Source organism: Raphanus sativus, chromosome 4 (genome assembly GCF_000801105.2).
Source record: "Raphanus sativus cultivar WK10039 chromosome 4, ASM80110v3, whole genome shotgun sequence".
NCBI classification, from domain to species: domain Eukaryota; kingdom Viridiplantae; phylum Streptophyta; class Magnoliopsida; order Brassicales; family Brassicaceae; genus Raphanus; species Raphanus sativus.
This window is the reverse complement of record NC_079514.1, coordinates 46759471-46783147: the sequence shown is the minus strand read 5'-3', so window position 1 is coordinate 46783147 and position 23677 is coordinate 46759471. Positions and strand designations below refer to the sequence as shown.

Genomic DNA, 23677 nt, shown 5'->3' with positions numbered 1-23677 from the left:
CTAATTTTTCTGAGAATACAGAAAAAGTTATACATAAATTTCAAAAAAAACAAAATAGATTTTAAATTTAAAAAATATATTTATAAAAGATTATATTCGAAAAATCGTGGGAAACACCTAATTATAAATTACTCAGTGAGAGCTTTAGTCTATTATTATATACTAGAGTTCATCTTATAATAAATAAGAAATGTAAATATTTAAAATATTAATTTAGATCTTTAAGTTAATATATTTATTGAGGTTTCTTTTGTTTTTGTATTTATTTTTTCTTTTATTTTATGCCATTTTTAAAAGGTTCAGAAAGTTTCAAAGTGGATAGACCAAGGAAGAACCGATCCCCATAACCACTACCACATATACAAGAAAACAAAACACAAGACTATCAATCAATCTCCACTCTTCGTCAATGGCTTCTCTGAAGCTTTCACCTTCTTCGCCAATCTCTATCCCTAAGGTCGTTCTTCTCTACTCTTTCGAGCTTCTTCTTCTTCAAGTCGCCAACCGAGTGAATTGTATATTATCTAACAATAACATTGGTGTCTATCATTACAGAGCAGTGGATATGTTGGTAGGAGAGGAGTTTCATTTCTTGTTCGGGCTGAGCAGTCTCCGTCTTCCTCTTCTGATCTTCAGGGTCTGTCTTTTCTGTACATGTCTTGTTTGAATGTGAATGTGAATGTGACTGAAGAAAAAAAACCATTTACATAGTTTTTGTATTCTTTATTGTTTTTTTTTCAAGATAAATGTCAGAGGAGACGTGTGGTGGTAACTTTAGGTGTTGTTGCTCCTTGGATCTCTTTGCTTAGTAAAGCTCCATCATCATGTAAGTAGTAGTGTCTTGTTTCTAATCATATCTTAGTTGCTTTGACACACCTCCTCTTAGCTAATTAAAATTATTCTAAGAGGATTGATTATGGTTCAGTTGCTGCAGAAAGCAAGAAAGGATTCATGAGTGTCTCTGACAATAAGGATGCATATGCCTTTGTATATCCCTTTGGGTGGCAGGTTATACTCTTTTCTCATCCGTTTTAAGACTGACATTTTCAAAGACTGAACAACAATGTTGTGTTTGGTGTCAGGAAGTTGTGATTGAAGGTCAAGACAAGGTATACAAAGATGTGATTGAGCCGTTAGAAAGCGTTAGTGTCAATTTGATCCCTACTAGCAAACAGACTATCAAAGATTTCGGCCCACCAAAGGAGGTAGGTTATATGTATTCAGAGTCGGTCCTAGGTATTAAGAGTTAATATATATAAACTACAAGACTTCAAGATTGTTAAAACTCTTGCTAAATTGTCTATAGCAGACGTTAATATATTTATAAGAATTGTTTTGGGATGTAAAGTATATTATTCTTTTCAAAAAGTGGAGAAATGATTTGAACGTTGGTGTGGTCACAGATTGCTGAGACACTGGTAAAGAAAGTTTTGGCACCACCAAATCAGAAGACAACTCTTATTGATGCATCAGAGGTGTCTGCTCACTCCCTTCAATCTACTTTTCACTATAAGAGAGTGTGTAGTTTTGATTGTTTGGTTTTGTTTGAGTTGTTGCAGCATGAAGTTGATGGGAAGACTTATTATCAGTTTGAGTTCACTGCTCAGGCTAGGAACTACACCCGCCATGCTTTGGGCGTAATTACAGTTTTTAATGGTATATATCATATCCATGAAAGTCCACAATGATATCTGATTTTTCTCCATTTATACCTAGTCATGACTCTAAAACATACAAGTTTGTGTTGTGCAGGAAAATTCTACACATTGACAACTGGGGCTAATGAGAGGAGGTGGGAGAAGATGAAAGATAGGCTTCACACTGTGATAGATTCTTTCAAGATCACTGTTTGAAAAAAATATCAAGTTTGGTATGGTCACTTTATGTTTTGAAAAAGCCTGAGTTGTATTTTTTGTTCATTCTTCCTCTCTCTCTTTCCCTTAACATTATTCTTCTCCATTAAGAGAGATTCAATACTCTGACTTCTTCACATTATCTCCCATTATATAACTGATCGTCCGATGGGAATGATATTCTCACTTGTGGTAGCACCGTTCTCTCCACCACCTGCACCCTCACATTTCACCAATGGCTTACTCTTATAACCGATTAAAAGAGAAGAGTAGCTGAGAAGGTTATCAATGCTTTTTATTTAGATCTGTTTTCTTCATTGTTATGTCTCTAGGAGCATCTCCATTCCCACTCCATAATTTACTTCATTTATAGAGTAAATAGAGTGGAAAATAGAGTAATGAACGAAAAAATAAAGGCATTACTCCATTTATAGAGTAATGCATTTATTTTTTATTCACTACTCCATTTACTCTATAAATGGAGTAAATTATGGAGTGGGGATGGAGATGCTCTAACAACTCATTCCTAACATCTAAAATAAAGTAAAAATATTTTCGGTCTCCTTATTGCGGTTGCAGGAGGGTAAAATATTTTTTTTTAAAAAGATAATAAAAATAAAATAAAAATCAGACATGAATTCTCATATTTTCTTTAAAAATATAATAAAAATTTCAACATATTGCAATGTATACTCTCAGATCTAGATTTCATAAGGCAACTAAAAAATAGTACATATCAGACATGAATTCTAATATAAAGGATAAAATTATTGGTTATAAAATTAGCTATGTAATATTTCTCATAAATTATAATAACATAATTAATCATACGTTAATTTTATTTTATTTTAGATAGTATACAACTTTAAATGTTAACATTGGAATTTAAAGATGTATATTTATAATTATTTTGTATTTATATTCAGTGATGAATGTTGGAGGTTTTTGAATTAAGTGTGGTCGGTCTAGAATTTTTGGATAGAAAATTTTTGGTTCTATATAGATATTTGGTTTGGTTTTGGGTGTTTATATTCTTTTTATTTTTTTCGTCAAAAGTTATTCTATTATTTAAAATTGAGCTAGTCTTTTTTTTCTTTGTCAACAAATTGAGCTAGTCTAAATAACGTACAGAATGTAATAACCAATGAAAAAAAGACAGTAGTATGAGAAGAATGATTATATTCAATTACGTGCTAGTTCGATTTTAAATATGTTAGATAATAAATATTCGATTTTTAGTTTCATTTGACTTTTGATTTTGTAACTCAAAATTGACCAAATTTATTTTGTGTTCTCATATTCTAATTGGTTTTACAGAAAATGATTTTTCTAGTAACAATTTATGTTTGATTTGAAAAAAAAAAAAAGAAAAGAAAAATAGAGTTGAATAGTTGACAACCAGCTCACCAGAAAATATCTAAAAACATTCGCAGTCGCCGTGACCGTTAGCGAGACCCTGCTACAATTCTTCTTCTTCCTTCATCATCATCTCTATAAGCAGATCCACTAACCCTAGAAACAACCAAAATTCAGAAAAAATCTAGGGTTCCTATAACTGACTAGAGGTTGGTTACTCCCCCAAGATGATGATCTCTAGAGGCCTATTCGGATGGTCTCCGCCTCATATGCAACCACTAACCCCAGTCTCCGAAGTCTCCGAGCCTCCCGAGTCTCCCTCCCCCTATCCCGACCCGAGCGAGACCGGCGGAACAGCCACTTCGCCGCAGGCGGAGGATGACGAGGACATGGAGGAGCCCGACGAGGTCGAGCCACCTCCCGCCGCCGTTCCTTTCTCCCAGCTCTTCGCTTGCGCCGATGGTTTCGATTGGGTGCTTATGATCCTCGGCTCCGTGGCCGCCGCTGCTCACGGCTCCGCGCTGATCGTCTACTTGCACTACTTCGCGAAGATCGTCGAGGTCCTCGCCTTCTCCTCCCGTGAGAGATCTGATGATCAGTATGAACGACTCGTCGCGGTTAGTTGAATCGCTGTAGATTGATTGCAATGTTCAAAGAAATCGTTAGGTGGCAGTTACGACTAAGAGTAGACTGATTTGGTTCATTTATTGATTCTAGTGCATTGATTTGATACGAACCAACCATCTCATGCTTAAGAGCTATAGTGTCTTAAGTTATTTTGTGCTAATTGTGCAGCTTTCTTTGACTATTGTGTACATCGCTGGGGGTGTTTTCGTTTCTGGTTGGATTGGTAAGTTAGATCTTTTTGCTAAACGTATGAATATTTTTCCACAAATGCAATGATGAGGTTAAACCAAATGTTGCTTGTTTTATTATAGAGGTGTCTTGTTGGATACTGACGGGAGAGAGGCAGACTGCTGTGATCAGGTCAAAGTATGTCCAAGTACTGTTGAATCAGGATATGAGTTTTTTTGATACGTATGGTAACAACGGGGATATTGTTAGCCAAGTGCTGAGCGATGTCTTGCTTATTCAGTCAGCTTTGAGTGAGAAAGTATGTGTTTGACTCTTTTTTTTTGTTCTCTCTGTGAGTTGTACTTCTTTGTTATCTCTGTAATCTTGTTTTTTCTGATGCTGGACTAATGCAGGTAGGGAATTATATTCATAACATGGCTACGTTTATCAGTGGACTTGTTATTGGATTTGTCAACTGCTGGGAGATTGCACTCATTACGCTAGCCACTGGTCCTTTCATCGTTGCTGCAGGAGGTATATCAAATATATTTCTCCACAGACTCGCTGAGAATATACAAGATGCATATGCTGAAGCAGCCGGCATTGCTGAACAGGTATTACGATTGGCTAGGTTTGTTGGGAAATTATGGAATTAGCACCGATATTTTCTCTTCACCGCAATTCAAACTTGATGTTTGTTGATGACAATTTGATCGTTGACTCTTGAACGTTGGAAACTGGAAGCTAAAAACTTGAAATAAATCAATTTTCTTATAGACATAGGTGGCTTGTTGGAGTTGAACTTTGGTTTCCTGCGTATGTAACGCACAGTTATGCTTACAGAGTTCAACAACTTTTTCTTGTTTTTGCTCTTATTTAATCAATCTTCTTGTGTTAGGTTCAGAAAATGGTAGACAGAATCGAATAGGGTAGTTAGCACTATACTTAGGCACGAATATCTAGATTCTCTCACTATATTTAATGAAGTTCACTGCAATCAACAATCAGTTAACCCTCTGCCAGTTTCATTTCAAAATCTAGACTAAGAGATAGCCTTGTATTTGTTATGCTAGGAGGCACATTTAGTTTTGAACATGTATGAATTGGATATTGCGTCAGTGGGATGCGTAGTAATAACTTACAGATCCCACTTTCTAGTGCTCCCTTCATAGATGGTTTCATTGCCTCGGTTAAAGTTTGGTGTGAATATTCTAACTCTTGGAAGGATTTATCTTTTATGTGCAGGCGATCTCGTACATTAGGACTTCATATGCCTTTACAAATGAAACTCTTGCAAAATATTCATACGCAACCTCCCTTCAAGAAACACTAAGATACGGTATATTGATTAGTCTTGTGCAAGGCCTTGGACTTGGATTTACTTATGGGCTTGCTATATGCTCCTGTGCGCTGCAACTTTGGATTGGACGATTCTTTGTTACCAGTGGAAGAGCAAATGGTGGAGAAATCGTAGCAGCACTTTTTGCTGTTATTCTAAGTGGCCTGTAAGCTTTATTCTACTGATTTGTCTTTATGAGTATATTACCTTGTCTTGAATATGTGTGCTCTGTTGGGTAGGGGTTTAAATCAAGCTGCTACAAACTTCTATTCGTTTGATCAAGGAAGGATTGCTGCGTACAGACTGTTTGAGATGATAACTCCTTCATCCTCTGTGACTGATCAAGAGGGAGCTGTGCCGGCTTCTGTTCAAGGAAATATAGAGTTCCGGAATGTGTATTTCAGCTATTTGTCACGACCTGAAATTCCAATCTTGAGTGGATTTTATCTCACTGTTCCTGCTAAAAAAGCAGTTGCACTTGTTGGTAGAAATGGTTCTGGAAAAAGCAGCATCATTCCCCTAATGGAACGGTTTTATGATCCAACATTAGGTACTATGACTTGTGATTTAAGATGCACTACTCGCCTGTGCATGGAGACAGTCATGAGCTGATGACATTTTGTGGTTCTCACTTATGCAGGAGAAGTTCTTCTTGATGGAGAAAATATTAAAAATCTAAATCTGGAGTGGCTGAGAAGCCAAATAGGCCTGGTGACACAAGACCCTGCTCTGCTAAGCTTGAGCATAAGAGAGAATATTGCATATGGTCGTGATGCTACTCTTGATCAGATAGAGGAGGCAGCTAAAATTGCGCATGCACACACGTTTATCAGCTCGCTTGAAAAAGGATATGAAACTCAGGTAGAATATCTTTTTTTTTGAAAAGCTTGTTGTGAAATCCTGTTTTATCAGTTGGTATTCGACCTTGAAGTGGGAAATGCCTTGTTTGACTTCTAGGTAGGGAGAGCCGGTTTAGCAATGACTGAGGAGCAGAAAATAAAACTTTCGATCGCTAGAGCTGTACTTTTGAATCCAACAATTCTTCTGCTTGATGAAGTAACTGGAGGACTAGATTTCGAAGCTGAAAGAATTGTTCAGGAAGCTCTTGATCTTCTGATGTTGGGACGGTCAACCATAATAATTGCCCGACGGCTAAGTTTGATTAAAAATGCTGACTATATTGCTGTGATGGAGGAGGGTCAGCTAGTTGAAATGGGTACACACGATGAATTGATAAATCTTGGTGGGCTGTATGCTGAGCTTCTGAAGTGTGAAGAAGCAACAAAGCTTCCGAAAAGGTATGATCGCTTAGAACATAACCCCAGTTAGTCGTGTGCTGAAAGTTCTAGTGGCAGAATATTTGTTTATGCATCTGTTTCCTGCTGTTATGATGTCTAGAGGTGTATTTTTGTTAATTATATCTGTTTAAAGAACTTTTATGTTCATCCAGGATGCCAGTGAGGAACTGCAAGGAGTCTGCAGTGTTTCAGATAGAGAGGGACTCTTCAGTTGGATGTGGCGTCCAAGAGCCATCATCACCCAAAATGATCAAATCTCCATCTCTTCAAAGAGGTAATGGCGTGTTCCGTCCCCAGGATCTGTGTTTTAATACTGAAGAATCAGATAAGGATCATAGCCCTGCTGCACCTGAGAAAATGTGGGAACATGGCTTGCCTCTGGACGATGCTGATAAAGAGCCCACTATGAAAAGGCAAGATAGTTTCGAGATGAGGTTACCAGAACTTCCTAAAATCGACGTCCACTGTCCACAGCATAAATCAGACGGCTCAGATCCTGATTCCCCTGTTTCACCTCTTTTGACATCAGATCCTAAAAACGAGCGTTCCCATTCTCAGACGTTTAGCCGTCCTCTTAGTTCCTCTGGTGACACTATAGCAAATGGTAAGGATGATGAACACAAGGAGTCACCTTCGTTTTGGAGGTTGGCACAGCTTAGTTTCCCAGAATGGCTTTATGCTCTATTAGGGAGTGTTGGTGCTGCAATCTTTGGTTCTTTCAATCCTCTTCTGGCTTATGTCATGGCGTTGGTAGTTATGGAATATTATAGGAGCAAAGGAGGCCACCTGCGCGAGGAGGTTGACAAATGGTGTTTGATCCTTGCCGCCATGGGGGTAGTGACAGTTTTTGCAAATTTCTTGCAGCACTTCTACTTTGGTATAATGGGGGAAAAAACGACGGAGAGAGTTCGGAGGATGATGTTTTCAGGTACGAAAGTTTTTTATTCATTATAATTTACTTCACCACATTTTAACTACTTTTACTTGCCTCACATCATTAAGTTCCCTGATGTAACAGCAATGGTGCGTAACGAAGTTGGATGGTTCGATCACGAAGAGAACAGTCCAGATACGTTATCCTTGCGTTTAGCAAATGATGCTACTTTTGTCCGAGCTGCGTTCAGCAACAGACTTTCGATATTTGTTCAAGATAGTTTTGCTGTTATTGTTGCTTTTCTTATTGGATTGCTGCTTGGTTGGCGTTTGGCCCTTGTTGCATTGGCAACTCTGCCAATACTCTCTCTTTCTGCCATTGCTCAGGTTTGCATCGTTTCTTCCAGAAGATTGCTTGACATTTAAATTCTTATTTTATAATTTAGTAAACCTGCGGCTATAATCCCCTCTTTCACATGTGTATCTAATTTTGTAATACTTTTCCAGCTCAAGTAGCGATTTAGCATGTGCTTGTTGTCTTTTGCTATTTCATTCTCATGCTCTTAGCCCAGAAATGTTTGTTTATTCAGCTGAGATTGCATATTAATTACCCTCACAACAAATTTGCAGAAACTGTGGCTTTCTGGATTCTCAAAGGGTATCCAGGACATGCATAGAAAGGCATCATTAGTCCTCGAGGATGCTGTAAGAAACATCTACACTGTTGTTGCCTTCTGTGCTGGTAACAAGGTGATGGAACTCTACAGGATGCAACTCCAGCGGATACTCAGACAGAGCTTTTTACACGGAATGGCTATCGGTTTTGCGTTTGGTTTCTCACAGTTCCTTCTGTTCGCCTGTAACGCGCTTCTCCTATGGTGCACTGCCCTATCTGTTAAACGAGGGTACATGAAGTTACCCACAGCTATAACGGAATACATGGTCTTTTCTTTTGCTACATTTGCCCTTGTGGAGCCATTTGGATTAGCACCTTACATTCTCAAGCGCCGTAAGTCTCTCATATCAGTATTTGAAATCATAGACCGAGTCCCTACGATTGAACCAGATGATAACACCGCTCTCAGACCGCCTAATGTCTATGGAAGCATTGAACTGAAAAACATCGACTTCTGCTACCCATCTCGACCGGAAGTGTTAGTGTTGAGCAACTTTAGTCTCAAAGTCAGTGGGGGACAAACGTTAGCTGTGGTTGGCGTCTCAGGTTCTGGTAAAAGCACAATAATCTCACTCGTGGAGAGATACTACGACCCAGTCGCTGGCCAGGTCCTACTAGATGGGCGTGACTTAAAGCTATATAACTTGAAATGGTTGAGAAGTCACATGGGTCTGGTTCAGCAAGAACCCATAATCTTTTCCACGACAATCAGAGAAAACATCATATACGCAAGGCATAACGCGAGCGAAGCTGAGATGAAGGAAGCAGCGAGAATAGCAAACGCTCACCATTTCATCAGCAGCTTACCTCACGGCTACGACACACATGTCGGGATGAGAGGTGTGGAACTTACCCCAGGACAGAAACAGAGGATAGCGATAGCACGTGTAGTGCTGAAAAACGCTCCCATCATCTTGATAGATGAAGCAAGCTCGTCTATCGAATCTGAATCAAGCCGGGTCGTCCAAGAAGCTCTCGACACATTGATAATGGGGAATAAAACGACGATTCTGATAGCGCATAGAGCTGCTATGATGAGACATGTTGATAACATTGTGGTTATCAACGGTGGGAGAATAGTAGAGGAAGGCACACATGATGCTTTAGCAGCGAAGAATGGATTATACGTCCGTTTGATGCAACCACACTTCGGTAAAGGTCTACGCCAACATCGACTGATATAGAGTCTTGCAAGCCTATGTAACCACGGTTAGTTCTGTAGCAAAAAGGGCATGTAGGTGTAGATTTCCACGGTGATGAAGCTTCTTTCTCCAAGATTAAATTGATTGTGTGTGTGCCAGATTGTTCTTGGAAGACAATGTATGTAAAGAAAATGTGTAAATAAATGTATTCACTTATTATGATTGCACACACAACACAAGATTTTGAGGCTCAAAGAGAAGAAAAAATGGGCAGGCCAGGAATTGTAGCTCCGGAGTCGAGAATGTATGTGTTGCCGGAGACATATCGAGAAGAGTCATGAATGAGATAGCGAACCAGCGAGGTAAGTCCCGGATCCACTGTCTGTTGCACCTTTAAGGGGATGCTCCTCTCGGTCACGTTCTTAAGCCACTCTTTTTGCATAAGACCTTGCGTGATCTCTGACTTAAGAAGCCCCGGTGCTATTGAGTTCACTCTTATGTTGAACACACCTAACTCAATAGCCATCATCCTCGTCATGGTGTCAACGCCGCCTTTGGAACAAGCATAGGCGAGTCCACCGGGTAACAGACCGCGGGGGAGACCAGCGATGGACGAGACGTTTATCACCGAGCCGCCGCGTTTAGCGTCTCGCATTAAACTGCAGACGTATTTGGATACTAACCAAGTACCGGTTAAGTTTGTTCTGAACACTCTATGCCATTCGTCTTCAGACAAATCCAAACTCGTCTTGACATCGCCTCTGATTCCAGCGTTGTTGATCAACACATCGATCTTTCCGAAGATCTCCCAAGCTTCTTTGACAGCTTTTTGAATGGTGGCTGCGTCTGATGAAACGTCTAGCTCGAGCGGGGCAGCTAATTTGTTTCCGGTTGGACTTAGGCTGTTGATTTCAGAGCAGAGAGATTCGAGACGATCTACACGGCGAGCTGCTGCGATAATCTTACAGCCAGCTTTGCCCAGATCGAGACAGACCTCTCTTCCTATACCAGAAGAAGCTCCGGTCAGAAGAACCACTTTGTCTTTAAGCTCACACCATGGCTCTAGTTGCTTGAACACCGGCTTGTCTCCCATTAAAAAGGAAACAAATAAATCCAAGTACTTCAGATTATAAAGACATAATAAACATATGGAAGACCAAAGATTTCAAGACAAGAGATCTTATCATCAACGTATAGGGACGTGTGATTCAAAACCTTTTATTATATATCTTAAAAGGAAAGAAAGTGAAACGAATAATTGGAAATGAGAGAGAAGAAAAAGGATCTCACCGTTGTTTGATGATTGCTCATATTACTTCTCTAGTACTGTGTTTTCTGCAGAAGCCCATAAAACAACAACTACAGATATATAATCTTGAACTGTAAACCAAAACGACCACTCAACGTGGCTATCAAATCTTTAACTGATTTTGTGTAATCACCAAACTAATTAAGTTTTCTGAATCTATATTATTAAAAGAGAAGTACAAAATTGAAATTGCCCTGAGTTTTTCATTATATTTACAATGTTATGCCACTGGTATAATAAATAAAGCTTGCTGTTTTGCCATTTTTACACCCAAAATTTTCGAAATCTATAAAAACTGACTCATTCATTTCGAAATATTGGCTTTAAATACTTAGCAACTCTATAATTAATTTGGAAAGATTTGTTACCATAAAATCAATGGCTCCTTAACTTCCGGACCAAATTAATTTACTGCAATATTTAACACACAAAATCTATCAAAAACTGACATTGATTTCGAAAATCTATCAATAAACGTGAGAATCAATATCCATATATTAATGTATACAAAATCAAATAACTACCCATTCTTATAAATACCAAATATCCGTGACACAATAGATTGTTAACTCTAACACAATAACTAATTAATGTAATAAGATCCCGTGACAAAAAAAGTAATACATTAACTATTCAAAATGCATCACTATAAACAAAAAATAAATAAATAAATACCCGCTCGGTCGAGCGGGTCATGGTCTAGTATAATATTATATATCCTATTTTTCATTTTCCTTTTTTGTCAACTATTATTAGATCTGATCCAAAAAGATTTGTTTTCAACAGAAAATATATAAAAGAATAAATTAAGAAGAGAAATTGAGAAACAAATCATTATTTCAGAACATGTGAGATATTCTCACTATAGTTAACAAGTAAATAATTACTCTCCTTTTTAAAAACTGACGTAGGACTTCATCTATTTTCTTTTACAATTTTTATTTTCCTTTTCTAACACATTTTAATCACATCATTTATATTTTTTCCAAATAATTCAACAACAATTATTACAAAACAGAAATTACCTATTTTAAAATGGTTTATTACATATTCTTACATTTTTACCATTCTTAACTAACTAATTAATTAATTAATTACTTTTACCATAATAATTCAAAATTATTTATCTTACATATTAACCGCAATAGTTCGACATGATTAAATGATTTTGCTCGTGACAAGAATTAAAAACAGTTAACAAATTTTTTTTTTCATTTGTTTACAGAATCACTTATACATGGACATCTGATTTCGATATTGGGTTCTCTGGGTTTAGAAATTAGATTCGCTTCGGCTATTATAAATTTTGGGTGGATTTCTAGTTGGATTTTTCCTGGTTTAGATGAATTCGGTTCTGATGTTCATATATTTGTACTAAAATAAATATATTACTTGATTTAGTCCGAATCTTTTGAATATAATTAATTATTTAGAAACTCATCTAAAATATATAACACTAATCAATGTAATCATTTTATTAACCACACAAATGATTTTAATTCACAAGTCTGTTCTACTTTCCATTTTATATATTATAGTTTAATATTAGAAATTTAATATTTTATGTTTATTTAAAATATTATAAATATATAGTATAGTTTATATTTTGTTTTGGGTTTAGTGATTAGGATTTAGTATTAGTAGATTGGGGTTGAAGTTTTTATTTCCGTTTAGGATTTATATTTTCGTTTAGTGTTTAGGATTTAGTATGTATAGGTTGTGGGTCGATTGAGACATAGTTTATTATTTAGCGGTTGTTTCCCTATACTATTTTGGTGAAATAGAATATAACTCTCAGAAACTTTCAAATCATGTGCTTTCGCTTTTTTGGACTTGCTATCTATAGTAAATAGAATATATATATTTTATATAAATAATCTTCTATTTTAGTCCACTCATTTTACTACATATAGCGAATAAAGATGGGTCTGAGGCAGTGTTTAGTATTTAGGGATTGTTGGTATGGTTTGAGTCATATACTATTTCGACGATATGGAATAAAATATTTGGAGTAGATTTATGCAGTTAATAAATGTGTAACATGGTGTTCCTCCTTTTTAATATATAATAGTTTTCGGTAACTCCATTTTTGATACGTCCTCAGATAGATCACATGTTAGTATGTTACAGAGTAATTGTGAATAGAACGGATATTACCGGCTAATTTTGGATGTAAATGTTAGATTTTTTTTTTTTTTGTCGACAGCATTACAGACTCAAGTAGACTCTGTAAACCAAACTGGTTGCTCTGTATCCATATGGACCGTAAACGACGATTGTTGCCTCACACCACGTGATAAGCGATCCGCCATAATGTTTTGCGTCCTTGATATATGAATAACTTCCGAGCTGTGGAAACTCCTTTTAAGACACCTGATGTCTTCTAAATAACTTGAAGAAGCCGGCCATTCTTCAGGTTCCAAAACCATCTTTACCAGTTGAGAACAATCCGTTGCAAATGTAACATTATATTGCCGCAAATTCCGCATGCATTCCATTGCCCAAATGAGAGCCTCCACTTCTGTGTGTAAAGGTGACTGACTAGCCCTTGTGTTTCTTGCTCCCAAAAGTCCTTCGAATCTTTCCAAGGTACTATACCATCCTTGTCCTGAAAAGGTATCATCCGTTTTCTATGATCCATCCGTGAAACACCAACGTCCCGAACGAGCCGGAGTAACCTTATCCGCTGTATGTATACCTACATTCTTGCTCTGATCCACCTCTTTCTGTGCTTCCTTCCAAAGTAAAGCCTCTGTTGTTGCCAGTTGAAGAGTATCCCTAGGATCCATATCCATATTACTAAATACTTTATTATTTCTTGCTTTCCATATATACCAAAGCATCCAAGCAAATTGATGATCATCCATTGATGGCCTGATTCTCCAGAATAAGTAATCCATATTCGAAAATAAAGACTGTCCTGGAAAGTGATCATGATGCGTTGGGATCCCGGAGAGGGCCCAAATTTGAACTGCGGGTGGGCATTCAAAGAAAACATGATTAATAGATTCTTCGGGTGCTCCACATCTATCACAATTAATATCCCCTTTAAGACCTCTTGATCTTAGATTCTTCCGAACTGCTAAACATCCTGAAACCATTTGCCATAGGAAATGTTTCATCTTTGGTGGACAACGAACTTTCCAACAATGAGCCTTAAGAGCAGTTACTGTAGGTCCAAACTCTATTACCCCTTATCCCGATCTGGATATGCTCGTTCTACCTGATATCCTGATTTAACCGTATATTTTCCATTTTTTGTAAAATGCCAGCCATCCCGATCGACTGTTTGTATCCTACTTAAAGGTATACTTTCAACAATTTTAATATCCTCGGGATCCATAATATCCTGTAGAGCCGTTAAGTTCCATGAACGTGATGTTGTGTTGATGAGAGAATCAACCGTGAGATCTGGTAGAAGAGTATTTTGTTTTTTGTTTGCTGGTCTCGGGCGGTTGGTTGGGAGCCAGGGGTCGTTCCATACTGATATGGAGGACCCTGATCCCACTCTTTTGATTAGTCATTTGCTAACCAGAGATCTAGCAGAGACCATACTTCGCCAACCATAGGAAGACGAGTACGATCTGATCGGATCCAGGGGTGAGGCATTCCTGAAGTACCGACCTTTAAAGACACGAGAGAATAGAGTATTTGGTTTCTCTATTAATCTCCATAGTTGCTTACCAAGCATGGCTGTATTGAAATCCGTAAAATCCCTAAAACCCAACCCTCCGTCGTCCTTTGGCTCACAAACCTTATCCCACGATTTCCAGTGCAAGCCTTTTGTATTTCCATTAGGACTCCACCAAAATTGTGCTACCGCACTGGTTAGTTTTTTCACCACCGTTTTCGGTGTTCGATAGCACGACATAATGTGGTTAGGTAGGGCCGTTGCCACCGATTTTATAATGACTTCCTTACCTCCTTTAGAAAAGAACTTAAATGTCCATCCATTTATTCTATTAGTTAATCTTTCTTGAACAAAGCCAAAAACTTGCACTTTGGACCCTCCCGGACTTTCTGGAATCCCCAGATATGTTCCCATCCCACCCAAATTCTGAATTCCCAAAATATCCCGAAGTTCCTGGCGGGTAACTTCATCGATTTTATGGCCAAACTGAATTGACGACTTTTGAAAATTTATCTGCTGTCCCGAAACCTTTTCGTATGCCTTAAGAATTGCCAAAATAGCCTCACATTCCTCCTTTCGTGCTCTACAGGAGAAAATACTATCATCTGCGAAAAGCAAATGGGAGACTGGAGGACAAGCCCTTGCTACCTTTATTCCGGTCAACTTTTTATCTATTTCAGCCTTTTTGATATTTGCTATTAGTGCTTCCGTGCACATGATAAATAGATAAGGGGATAAGGGGTCCCCCTGACGTAGCCCTCGATTTGGCAAGATTTGTTCTTTCGGTTGCCCATTTAACAAAACTTTGTATTCAACCGAAGATATACATTCCATCATTAACTGAACCCAGTGGTTATCGAACCCCATTTTAGTGAGTAAAGCCCGGATAAAGCTCCATTCCACCCTATCATAAGCCTTACTCATATCCGTTTTTATGGCCATGAATTTATTTTGACACGCCTTATTTGTCCGAAGCCCATGGAACATCTTTTGTGCAATTAATATATTATCAGAAATCAGTCTCCCGGCCACAAAAGCCGACTGTGTTTCCGAGATTAAACCAGGTAGACAAGCCTTTAACCGTTGACACAACACCTTTGAAATTATTTTATACCCAACATTACAGAGACTTATTGGTCTAAGCTCCGCCATCCTTGTCGGTTTTTCCGTTTTGGGGATCAGACATATATTTGTTACATTTAGCCTTACATCCATCTTTCCCGTAGTCAAAAAATTATTGACTAAATCCAGAATATCCTTCTTAATGATGTGCCAAGAATGTTGGAAAAAAGTGCCGTCATTCCGTCTGGCCCCGGTGCCTTTTCCGGGTGCATCATGAACAGTGCTTGACGCACTTCCTCCTCCGTGGCAAGCCTAATAAGCCTTTGATTCGTTTGCTGAGAGATAGTGGGCCGAACTTCATCTAGAAACGCCTCGAAATCATTAGGTGATGTAGTACTAAAGATCTCATCAAAGTAATCTACCGCAACCTTCTCAATTCCATTATCCTCTACCACCCAATTTCCATTTTTATCGTATAAGCCCACTATTCGATTTCGGGTCATCCGTTGTTTTGTTAAGGCATGAAAAAATTTCGTACTACGATCCCCTGCCGTATTCCACGTATTTCTACTTTTCTGTTGCCAATATTCCTCTTCATCCTTATAAGCCTCTTGTAACTTCCGAGAGACTTCCAAAATATCCTCCTGAGATCTATTATCATCTGTTTGCACCTCCTCCAATGCTTTTTGCAATTCAGCTATTTTATCTTTTCCATACGGAGGGTTGTTTTTGCGCCAAACTGAGAGTTCATGTCTGCAGTTGGTAATCTTGGACACCACATCCCCCAAATTCCCTGCCGGATTCCTTGTCTCTCTTGTCCAGCCTCTGGCAATAGAGTCCAAAACACCATCTTGTCCTATCCATCTTTTGTCAAACCGAAACTGTCTTCTGCATTTGGCCACTTTATCGACGATCGGTCTATGATCTGAACCCACTAGTTTTAAATATTCTGTATAAGACTTTGGAAACATTGAATGCCATTCTTCGTTTGCCAATGCGCGATCTAAACGACAACGAATCATCGTTGCTTTACCATTTACTTTCCTACGTCCTTGCCAAGATAATTTATTACCCCTTGCCGGGAATTCCAGAAGTCCACTATTCTGAATCATGTTATTAAAGGATACAAAGGTATCTGCACCTCGTAGTGGACCTCCCTCCTTTTCATGATTTCCGGTAATTTCATTTAGGTCACCAATAATGAACCATGGATCGTCCCTTGATATTCCATATCTAGTTAATCTTTCCCAAACTTGATCTCTCAATTTCTGAACTGGTTCTCCATAAACAAAAGTCATAAAGATTTTCTTCCCCATTGTCTCAGCCTCTATATCAATCATCCTAGGACTGGAATATAACACTTGAACTTGAAATTCATTATTATAATATAATGCGAGTCCTCCACTTGATCCATTTGGATCCACCGTCACAACATTATCATATCCAAAGTGCGCTTGAAACCCTTGGACAAAAGCAAAATCTTGCTTTGTCTCCGATAAAAAAAGAAAATCTGGCTTGTATTGATGCCATATCTCTCTAAGGTAGCTAATGGTCCATTTACTTCCCATCCCTCGACAATTCCAGCTTATTACTTTCATTAAAAAAAGATGATTTTGCTCTTCCGAGCCATAAATACTTGGGCATGAGGATACCCGCTACTTCCATACATCCCGATCCAATTAAGAAGAGAATAAATATTAGGAGTCCACACGTGACCTTTCGTAACATCCTTCATGTTTTTGATCCAACCCATATGTTTTCTTATTCCATAACATCCCACGTAAACCTTTAGTCTCCATACACTCAAATTCGTATAACTTTGTAACCAATGTGCCAGTAACCAGGGGCTTTGCCATCCGCTGGCCAAAACCAAACCACCAAAACGTGACGTCTTCCTAAGTAGCCTAGTCATCCTCTGTGTTTCATTCCAAACTCTGCAAATTTCTGTGCCAACTAACACCCACCACTGCCATAATCTCCCATAGCTATTAACAACAATAGAAACAGCAAAAGCCAAAGCCAAAATGATATCCATTTGCACCAAGCTGTAGAGAGTATAAGATATGCTCATAGAGACACATAAATAGAATACACTACAGTTCACAACCAAATAATAGCCATAGCCATGATAATACCTCAAGTAACCATAATTCTTCCACTGTTTTATTTGATCATAAAAAATGCCCATTAAACAAAAGAAAACCATAACAACCATGAGAAAACCAGCAAGATAATAAAACTCAAATTTAAACTTGCAACTAATGCTCATAGAGCTTATTGAAACCAGAAAACAATACTCAAAAACAAGATCCCACTCATGTTCTCTAAAACACTCCGATAGCTTAACTTGATCCATATAACTAAGGTTTCTGGTGCACAGCCATAAGGTTTGAAGCAACCTTACTCTCCTGTTGGTACCTGTTGTCTCCCAGACGAGGCCCTGCCCTAGCTGGAGCCTTCTTGCGAGGGGAAGCCAAAGCTTTAGCACTTCTCATCTTCGTACTCGCTGCAGTAGACTGAGTGGATTTAAAAATCCTCTTTTTGGTCACTTGCTTTGTATTCTCCCCCTCTGGCAGCTGCTCCTTGTTCGCCCCATCCACCAGTGACTCCTCAATATCTTCCAAACCCGCTTGATCCTCCAGTTCTGCATTCAAGGCAGCAAACTCCTCCTCTGTGAGCTCCGGTAAGTCCTCTGCTGCTTCCAAGTCCGCCCAGTCCATCACCTCATCGTCCTCTCCTATTTTCAACTGCCCCTCCACCATTCCCTGAAGCTGTTTGAGCCCTTTCACAGCATCAGTAGGATCGGAAACCACTTCAGCCCCGTCTGCCTGAGTTTTAGCTAGATGTTCCTGAAAACCTGCAGATGGAAGCACCAGCTCACCATCCTCCTCACCCCTGATCTCTCCTTCCTCCTGCGCCTCTTCCTTTGACCAGAGTTGTTTCTGTTGTTTCTCCGTAAACCCAGGAGAGCCCTTCTTTTTCTCATCCTGATCACTCGGCCTAACATCCTCCCTGCGTGAAGATTTATGTCTAGACCCTTCCCCATTGCCTCTATTGTAACCATTATTGCCAGACTGTTTCCTATTGCTTCGGTCAGCCACCCTCACCCACTTAGCATCCGCATCATCATACATTTTGCCCTTCCCCTTACCGTGGTACTCTCTTGTGTTTCTCTCACGATATTGTTGCTCCTCATTCCCATGAATAGCAACTCCTTTGTAGCTCCGCGCCCTGTCATCATGCTTGTTGCCTTCATTCCATCCACCACTACCCGCACGGGCCTCTATTTTCTTCTCAGGATGTTGCTTGAAATCCTTTAGCAATGGACATTTTGCCTCTAGGTGACAGAGGCTACCACACGAGTCACAATATCCGAAGAGTTTTTCATACCTCAGGAGAATTTGAACCTCCTCTCCATCATAAAATTCACCTCCAGTAAAGTCTACTGAGATCTCGAAACATAGCTCTTTAAAGGCGTCCACCACCACTAGAACACGCATGAGATCCAAATCAACATCGACCACCCTTCCAATGGCTTCCCCAATGCTCTCAAAAGTGGAAACTGTCCTGTATTCCTTCGAAACACCCAACACCCGAACCCAAAATGGTATCTCCGACGGATATGTGATTGATCTCTTTGGTTGCCACCTCGCCACTGCAATCATCCAGTAGTCGAAGTGGTACGGCTGATGCCTGAGAACTCCTTCCATATCTTCTTCCTTCTCGAACTCGAACTGAAACTTGCCGAGCCCCAAGTCCTTCCCTATCACCCTATCCTCCAACTTCCATATCTTCGGAAGGTTAGAAAGTAAAGCCGGCATCTCCTGAAGCGGTGGGTTCATACACCTTCCCACCAGAATCCTCGAACACGACTTGATCAGGTCCGAATTGTCAAAATGCGCCACCGTAATCTTTAGCCTCTTTCGAGTTCCCTCACCGTTCCTTGAGTCCCCCATTGCCCCCGTTAGTTTCCCCTGTGCCATTGAGAACCAGCTTACTATTAGCCCTTTGCTATAAGAAAAGATTGAATAATAAAATATGTTTAGTGTACTGAAAAACATTTCCATCGCAGTAGAGGTTTTATAGTAAACCCATATCTCCACTCCATTACTCCCCAAAGATACCCATTCGATATCATCTCTGTGAAAATTGATTTTCGAAAATCGCATTTGATTTCCAAAAAATTCTCCTCGTATCCACCGTATCACCAACTTTCCAAAACAAAACAACATCCTTTGTGCCTTGATGAAATAAACAATCTCAATGTTAATACCTTGGGATCCCATTTGTATCTGCCAAATCGCATTGAGTATCACTTGCCCATAACTCCCCAAATCCATTAGATCGAAAGGCTTGACGATTGCCTCCCTTCGGATTCCCTCAATCCTGTTAAGATCCGCCTTAGTAGCCCCCTTAACTCTCTGCCGATTCTCCCCTCCATCCAAATCATCTCCGATTCGAATCCGAAATTCAATCAAGAGAATAAACTCCAATGAACCCAAACCGAATCGATTGCGATATGCCTGCTCTTTCCTTGCCTCTTCACCTTCATCGGACTGTTGATAAACCACCGTGATTGCCTCGTCAATCCCCGGATCCCAATCGCACGTACTCATCGGAACCACCGTCAAACCCTAAATCTCCTTTGAAATCGCCATCGCCATCGTGGAGAGAGAGTTTTTTTTTTATTATGTCAAATTGTCATCTACCTAATTTGACTTCCAAAGATAACTATTACACAAATAAATCTTTATTTTGATAAATTAAATTATTTTTTTTTAGAAAAATGAACATTTTCTTAAATAATAAAAATTCGACCAAAAATAAATAATTAAACAAATCAGGTTCAAGTGGTGTATATCGAATAGCTTTCTCAGTTTGAGGGGGATATCAACCATTGTTTTTTTAGAAAAAATTGCCAAAAGAGAACAAAAAACACTAGGTTATTGTCCATTTGGTATAAATTTATTTTTATCCATTTTTTTCTTTTTTTATCCTTTGTATTTCTGAAAACTAATAAAATAAATAATTTTGTGAATTAAAAAATTATTAAAAATATAAAAATTAATAAAACACCATATACATAATTGTTTTTAGTTCAGAAACTTGATAAATATTTTTTTTTTAAAAATATGTTCTACCAAAAGAAGAATGCTTCTTCTACGAAAAATGGTATAGTAGAAAACGATTTCTAAAATAAACACGTTCATCTACTTTTTTTAGAACGTCTATTCTACTATTTACTAAATTTCTAAGTAAGAAGAATGTGCATTCTACTAATCATAAATGTATCCACTTTCCTTCTGAATGCATCTTCTACTTTTATAAATTATTATAAATTTTGGGGAATGTTTTTCTACAATGTACTCTTACGTCTATTCAAAGTAGAAAGTGTATTCAGAATTTTTATCATTTTTCTAAACTTTTAGAATGCGCATTCTACGGATAAAAATACCTGATTTTTTTTGCGAAAATCAATGAAAATTCAGTTAATAAAATATTTTAAAAATCTCCTAGAAATATTATAATTTCCTAAAATGTGTCATGGTCAATTTACTTGTGAAAAACGTGTTATGGTCGATCTTACGTCTACAAGTGCATTCATGATTTTTATCATTCTTCTAAACTTTTAGAAGACGCCTTCTACGGATAAGAATACCTGATTTTTTTGCAAAAATTAATGAAATTTCAGTTAAGAAAATATTCTAAAAATCTCCTAAAAATATTTTAACTTCTTAAAACGTGTTATGGCCGATTTTACTTGTGAAAGATGACTTTGCATTTTGTTTCTTCATAAATCTATGATATCTCCATAGTTTATCTTGTGATTTTCAAACTCTTGTTCTATTTTTTTAAGCTTAATAAAACTAAAAATTTACAAACTTTTTAAGCTTTTTATAAAAAAGACTTTGTAAACGTTTTTTATAAAGTTTATTTACAGTTTTTAACTAAATACTTTTTGTAAAGTTTTATTTTTATTTTTATAAAGTTTACAAATCTTACTTTTATTAAAAGAGTTTAAAGAGTTTTATTTTTATCAAAAAGTTTGATAAAATTAAAAAGTTTACAAACGTTTTAAACTTTTTATAAAATAAAACTATGTAAAATATTTTGTATAAAGTTTTTTTTTTAGTTTTTATTAAAAGCTTTTTGTAAAGTTTTATTTTTGATTTTTATAAAGTTTATAAATTTTATTTTATTAATGTTTTATTAAAAACGTTTTAAACTTTTTATAAAAGTAAAAATTTGTAAAACGTTTTTTATAAATTTTATTTAATGTTTTTATTAAAACAATTTTGTAAATTAATTTTATTTTATAAATCTTATGAATTTCATTTTTATTAAAAACTTTTTTAAAAGTTTTATTATTGTTTTCCCTTTTAAAACATTTTAGTTAATTTTTTTAAAAAATCTATTAGTTTAATGTGTTTAATTAGATTAATCAAAAGTTATTTTTGGGATTATGAAAAAAATTATACTAAAAAAACAACTAAATGATGGTTTTATAATGACAACAATACTGAATTTTTGTTCTGTTTTGACAATTTTCCCTTGTTTTTATTACAACACGCGATATTTGAGGCTCAAAGAGAAGAAAAAATGGGAAGGCCAGGAATTGTAGCTCCGGAGTCGAGAATGTATGTGTTCCCGGAGACATATCGAGAAGAGTCATGAATGAGATAGCGAACCAATGAGGTAAGTCCCGGATCCACTGTCTGTTGCACCTTCAACGGTATAGTCCTCTCGTTCACGTTCTTAAGCCACTCTTTTTGCATAAGACCTTGAGTGATCTCTGACTTAAGAAGCCCCGGTGCTATTGAGTTCACTCTTATGTTGTACACACCTAACTCAATAGCCATCATCCTCGTCATGGTGTCAACGCCGCTTTTGGAACAAGCATAGGCGAGTCCACCTGGTAATATACCGCGGGGGAGACCGGTGATGGACGAGACGTTTATCACCGAGCCGCCGCGTTTAGCGTCTCGCATTAAGCTGCAGACGTATTTGGATAATAACCAAGTACCGGTTAAGTTGGTTCTGAAGACTCTGTCCCATTCGTCTTCAGACAAGTCTAAACACGTCTTGACATTGCCTCTGATTCCAGCGTTGTTGATCAACACATCTATCTTTCCGAAGATCTCCCAAGCTTCTTTGACAGTTTTTTGAATGGTGGCTGCGTCTGATGAAACGTCTAGCTCGAGAGGTGCGGCTAATTTGATTCCGGTTGGACTTAAGCTGTTCATTTCAGAGCAGAGAGATTCGAGACGATCTACACGGCGAGCTGCTGCGATAATCTTACAGCCAGCTTTGCCCAGATCGAGACAGACCTCTCTTCCTATACCAGAAGAAGCTCCGGTCAGAAGAACCACTTTGTCTTTAAGCTCACACCATGGCTCTAGTTGCTTCAACACCTGCTTCTATCCCATTAAAAAAGGAAACAAATAAATCCACGTACTTCAGATTATAAAGACATAATAAACATGTGAAAGACAAAAGATTTCAAGACGAGAGATCTTATCATCAACGTATAGGGACGTGTGCTTCAAAACCCTTTCTTATATATCTTAAAAGGAAAGAAAGTGAAACGAATAATTGGAAATGAGAGAGAAGATAAACGATCTCACCGTTGTTTGATGATTGCTCATATTACTTCTCTAGTGTGTTTTCTGCAGAAGCCCATAAAACAACTCCTGTAGATATATAATCTTGAACTGTAAACCAAAACGACAACTCAACGTGGCTATCAAATCTTTAACTGATTTTGTATTTTTGTGTAATCACTAAACTAATTAGGTTTTCTGAATCTATTATCTTACAGATCCGATATTTTCATTTTCCTTTCTTTTTGTCAACTATTAGATCCGATCCAAAAAGATTTGTTTCTCTTTTTTATTTTATTTTGGAAATAAGCTAAAATATTTAGTACTAAAAAATTCAAAATATGGAATAAATAGTGTATAATTTTAGAAGTAACAGATTTTATATCATAATACCACCGTTTTTTGGAGAAAGCATTAGCCATGGAAAAATGCTAGTACTCCGCCTTTGACATAGATTAGAGGGAACAAATTAATTTCAGTATCGAGAGGCAGTTATTGTGTGTACGTATAATTGCACTGTTCCAAAATAATTTGTGTGTTTGAGAAGATACTTTCATTCAAAATATGAAATAAATAGAGTATAATTTTAGAAGTAACGGATTTTATATTATCACTAATTAGAATTGTATTGTATATGTGTTGTAATTTTGTATTTTAGGTGAATAATATTAGGGAAATTGCCTAAAATACCATTTTCATAGTACCATTTTTCATGTTTACACTAACCACTTTTACCACCACT

At 37.5% G+C, this 23677-nt stretch overlaps 4 protein-coding genes across 6 annotated transcripts; 2 read left to right on the top strand and 2 right to left on the bottom strand.

Annotated features, from left to right (window-relative positions):
- Positions 1-298: 298 nt before the first annotated feature.
- Positions 299-1990, top strand: LOC108851363 (psbP-like protein 1, chloroplastic). The gene is made up of 8 exons (XM_018624778.2): positions 299-457; positions 556-637; positions 743-826; positions 926-1008; positions 1083-1205; positions 1404-1475; positions 1560-1656; positions 1753-1990. The coding sequence occupies exons 1-8, from the start codon at positions 410-412 to the stop codon at positions 1851-1853; spliced, it is 690 nt and encodes a 229-aa protein (XP_018480280.1). The 5' UTR covers positions 299-409; the 3' UTR covers positions 1854-1990.
- A 1268-nt stretch (positions 1991-3258) lies between these two features.
- LOC108854454 (ABC transporter B family member 20) lies at positions 3259-9548 on the top strand. Its single transcript, XM_018628019.2, has 11 exons — positions 3259-3826; positions 4005-4059; positions 4148-4323; positions 4418-4618; positions 5250-5509; positions 5583-5893; positions 5984-6204; positions 6301-6641; positions 6794-7569; positions 7660-7901; positions 8145-9548. The coding sequence occupies exons 1-11, from the start codon at positions 3437-3439 to the stop codon at positions 9372-9374; spliced, it is 4203 nt and encodes a 1400-aa protein (XP_018483521.1). The 5' UTR covers positions 3259-3436; the 3' UTR covers positions 9375-9548.
- Positions 9514-10783, bottom strand: LOC108854455 (uncharacterized). Its single transcript, XM_018628020.2, has 2 exons — positions 10623-10783; positions 9514-10413 (listed from the first exon to the last, which is right to left on the bottom strand). Exons 1-2 carry the CDS (start codon positions 10641-10643, stop codon positions 9583-9585), a joined length of 852 nt encoding a protein of 283 aa, XP_018483522.1. The 5' UTR covers positions 10644-10783; the 3' UTR covers positions 9514-9582.
- Positions 10784-21823: 11040 nt separating this feature from the next.
- LOC108851227 (uncharacterized) lies at positions 21824-23140 on the bottom strand. 3 transcript variants are annotated; one of them, XM_057007018.1, is made up of 2 exons: positions 22960-23140; positions 21824-22746 (listed from the first exon to the last, which is right to left on the bottom strand). In XM_057007018.1, exons 1-2 carry the CDS (start codon positions 22978-22980, stop codon positions 21919-21921), a joined length of 849 nt encoding a protein of 282 aa, XP_056862998.1. In that variant the 5' UTR covers positions 22981-23140; the 3' UTR covers positions 21824-21918. The 3 variants fall into 3 exon arrangements, with proteins under 3 accessions (XP_056862998.1, XP_018480134.1, XP_056862997.1); XM_018624632.2 differs by having other exon boundaries at positions 21824-22752; positions 22960-23139; XM_057007017.1 differs by having other exon boundaries at positions 21824-22749; positions 22960-23137.
- Positions 23141-23677: the final 537 nt, after the last annotated feature.